The 4,258-nt window shown below is 43.4% G+C and overlaps 1 protein-coding gene across 1 annotated transcript in view; it reads right to left on the bottom strand.

The window, feature by feature from the left end:
• The window catches only part of FBXO47 (F-box protein 47), a 30,521-nt gene that overhangs the window by 10,550 nt on the left and 15,713 nt on the right, over nucleotides 1–4,258 (bottom strand). The window contains exon 6 of the mRNA XM_017497251.2: nucleotides 3,630–3,738. Within this exon, the coding sequence (XP_017352740.1) occupies nucleotides 3,630–3,738 (109 nt within the window). The remainder of the gene's footprint in view (nucleotides 1–3,629; nucleotides 3,739–4,258) is intronic.

Below are 4,258 nucleotides of genomic sequence, written 5' to 3' on the forward strand. Positions count from 1 at the left end.
AAGCAACTCTCCTGCCTCAACCTCCCAAGTAGCTAGGATTACAGGCACCCGTCATCACACCCAGCAGATTTTTGTATTTTTAGTAGAGATGGGGTTTCACCATGTTGGCCAGACTGGTCTTGAACTCCTCCTTCAGACTGGCATTGAAATCCTCCCATCTTGGCCTCCCAAAGTGCTGGGATTACAGGTGTGAGCCACCATGCCCAGCCTCATCTATGAAAATTTTATGGCCAGGTATGGTGACTCATGCCTATAATGCCAGCACTTTGTGAAGCCAAAGTGGAAGGATCACTTGAGGTCAGAAGTTCAAGATCAACCTGGCCAACAAGGCGAAACCATCTGTACTAAAAATACAAAAAATCAGCCAGGCGTGGTGGCACATGCCTGTGATCCCAGCTACTCAAGGAGCTGAGACAGGAGAATCTCTTGAACCCAGGAGACGGAGGTTGCAGTGAGCTGAGATATCACCACTGCATTCCAGCATGGGCAACAGAGCTAGATTCTATCTCAAAAAGAAAAAAGAAAATGTTATGTTGCTGTTGTTGATAGATAAGGGGTCTTGCTCTGTCACCCAAGCTGGAGTGCAGCGGCATGATAGATTATAGCCACCACAACCTTGAACTCCCAAGCTCAAGCAATCCTCCCACCTCAGCCTCTCGAGTAGCTGGGACCACAGGCTAATTTTATTTTTTGTAGAGACAGAGATCTCACTATTATTGCTCAGGCTGGTTTTGAACTCCTGGACTCAAGTGATCCTCCCACCTTAGCCTCCCAAAGTGTTGGGATCACAAAGCGTGAGCTACCACACTTGGCTACAAAAATTTTAGATTAACACAGGACTACTTTTTCAAAAACTTTACTAAGATATAAATCACATACCATACAATTTATCCATTTAAAATGTAAAATTCAATGGTTTTTAGTATATTCACAGATATGTGCAGCCATCACCATAGCCAATTTTAGAACATTTTCATCACTTCAAAAAGACATTTTATTATTTTCGCTATCATCCTGTTAACTCTTTGTCCTTTACCACCTCCGGCCCTAAGCAACCAATACTCTACTTTCCATCTCCATAGATTTCCCTATTCTGGATTTTTTTTTTTTTTAGACAGAGTCTCACTCGCTACCCAGACTGGGGTGCAGTGGTGCGATCTCAGCTTGCTGCAACCTCTGTCTCCTGGGTTCAAGTGATTCTCCTTTCTCCGAGTGATTCTCCTGTCTCAGCCTCTAGAGTAGCTGGGATCCCAGGTACTCACCAGCATGACTGGCTAATTTTTTTGTATTTTTAGTGGAGATGGGGTTTCACCATGTTGGACAGGCTGGTCTCAAATTCTTGACCTCAGGTGATCCACCTACCTCAGCCTCCCAAAGGGCTGGGATTACAGGTATGAGCCACCACACCCGGCCCCTATTCTGGATTTTTATATGAATGAAATAATATAGTATGTGGTATTTTGTGACTGGCTATTTCACCTAATACAGTGTTTTCAATGTTCATCCATGTTGTAGCATATATCAGCACTTCATTCTTTTTTTTTTTCTTCAACTTTTAAGTTCAGGGGTATATGTGCATGATGTGCAGGTTACACAGGTAAATGTGTGCCATGGTGGTTTGCTGCACAGATCATTCCATCATGTAGATATTTATTTATTTTTATTGTACTTTAAGTTCTGGGATACATGGGCAGAACGTGCAGGTTTGTTACATAGGTACACATGTGCCATGGTGGGTTGCTGCACCCATCAACCCATCATCTACATTAGGTATTTCTCCTAATGTTATCCCTCCCCTTGCTCCCCATCCCCCTATCACCTAGATATTAAGCACAGCATCCACTAGCTATTCTTCCTGGTTCTCTCCCTCTCCAAACCTCCATAGCACTTCATTTTTTTTTTTTTTTTTTTTTTTGAGACGGAGTCTCACTCTGTTGCCCAGGCTGGAGTGCTGGAGTGCAGCACTATCTAAGCTCATTGCAACTTCTGCCTCCCGGGTTTAAGCAATTCTCTGCCTCAGCCTCCTGAGTAGCTGGGATCACAAGCATGTGCCACCACACCCAGCTAATTTTTTGTATTTTTAATAGACATGGGGTTTCACCATGTTGGCCAGGCTGGTCTTGAACTCCTGACCTCGTGATCCACCCACCTCGGCTTCCTAAAGTGCTGGGATTACAGGTGTGAGCCACTGTGCCTGGCCACTTAATTTTTTTTAATGGTCAAATAATATTCTATGGTATGGATGTATTACTACATTTTGTTTACCTATTGACACATTGATGGACATTTGGGATGCTTCCATCTTTTAGTTAATATGAATAATGCTGCTATTAACATTCATGCAGGCCAGGAGTGGTGGCTCATGCCTGTAATCCCAGCACTTTGGGAGCTCAAGGCGGGCAGATCACTTGAGTTCGAGACCAGGCTGGACAACATGGTGAAGCCCCATCTCTACAAAAAGTACCAAAAAAGTTAGCTGGGCATGCTGGTGTGTGCCTGTAATACCAGCTACTCGGGAGGCTGAGGTTGGAGGATTGCTTGAGCCCAGGAAGTAGAGGGTTGCTTGAGCCCAGGAAGTGGAGGTTGCAGTGAGCCAAGATTGTGCCCCTGCACTTCAGCCTGGGTGATAGAGCTACACTGTGTCTCAAAACAAAACAAAATGATAATAAAACCATTCATGCACAAAGTTTCTGTGTGGACATGTTTTCATTTCTCCTGGGGCTATACACCTATAAGTAAAATTGATGGATCATATGATAACTCAATGTTTAATCATTTGAGAAACTGTCAGACTATTTTGCAAAGTGGCTACACTGTTATACATTGCCTCCAGCAATATATGAGGATTGTTGTCACATTCTCACTAACACTATCTTAAACGAATTTTCTGCTTCTGGCCATCCCAATGGAATGCAAAATGGTATATTACTATTCCTTTGCTTTTCTTAGAGTGTCTCACTCCATTGCCCATGCTAGAATGCTGTAGTGCAATGATGGCTCACTGCAGCCTCAACCTTCAGGGGCTCAAGCGATCTTCCCACTTTAGCCTCCTGAGTAACTGGGAGTACAGGCACATGCCATCACGCCTGGATAATTTTTTTTTTCTTTTTTTTTTTTTTTAGAGATGAGGTCTTGCTATGTTGCCCAGGCTGGTCTTGAACTCCCGGTCTCAAGTGATCTGTCTGCCTCGGCTTCCCAAAGTGTCGGGATTGCAGTTGTGAGCCACGGCACGTGACCCACTATTTATTTATCAAGACAGGGTCTCACTCTGTTGCTCAGGCTGAGTGCAGTGGTGCAATCACAGCTTACTGCAGCCTCGACCTCCCAGGCTCAAATGATCTTTCCACCTCCAGCCTCCTGAGTAGCTGGGACCACAGGCATGCACCACCATGCCTGGATAATTTTTTATTTTTTGTCGAGACAAGGTCTTACTATGTTGCCTAGGCTGCTCTTTAACTTCTGGACTAAAGTGATCCTCCCACCTTGGCTTCCCAAAGTGCTGGGATTTTAGGCATAAGCCACCACACCTGGTCAAAATTATTTTTAAATACATTTTTCAAACTCTTTTTTTTTCTATTTTAATCTCTGTATAATATTATGTGCGAATTGTATTATTATTATTTTTTTACCTGGTTTGCTGCAGACAACCATTTGCATCTTGCGGCAGAGATTGGTCAGTTCGCATAAGAAATTATAAACGCGATGGCACTCAAGTTCATCCCAACCTGCTGTTAAGGTCTGAGGAAAATAAAATAAAGGAAACACTGCAGATGTTCAGACTATCAAATCGAAACATAAGTCACACTGGGCACGGTGGCTCACGCCTGTATTCCCAGCACTTTGGGAGGCCAAGGCAGGCAGATGACCTGAGGTTAGTAGTTCGACACCAGCCTGGTCAACATGGTGAAACCCTGTCTCTATTAAAAATACAAAAAATAGCCTGGCGTGGTGGCGGGTGCCTGTAATCCCAGCTACTCAGGAGCTGAGTCAGAAGAATTGCTTGAATCCAGGTGTCGGAGGTTGCAGCGAGCTGAGATCACGCCATTGCCCTCCAGCCTGGGTGACAAGATCGAAGCTCTGTCTCAAACAACAACAACAACAAAAACAAAAGTCACCACTATCTTATGAGTGTAACTGTTTTTAGTACTTGATTAAGGTGAGGTATAATTTTTATTCATTATAGAAGTATCAAATTAACAACATATTTACATAAACAAAACTTGGAAATCTCCAAAATCCAGTTTTTTTTTTTTTTTTT

This window comes from Cebus imitator, unplaced genomic scaffold, assembly GCF_001604975.1.
Source record: "Cebus imitator isolate Cc_AM_T3 unplaced genomic scaffold, Cebus_imitator-1.0 Scaffold228, whole genome shotgun sequence".
Lineage (NCBI taxonomy): Eukaryota > Metazoa > Chordata > Mammalia > Primates > Cebidae > Cebus > Cebus imitator.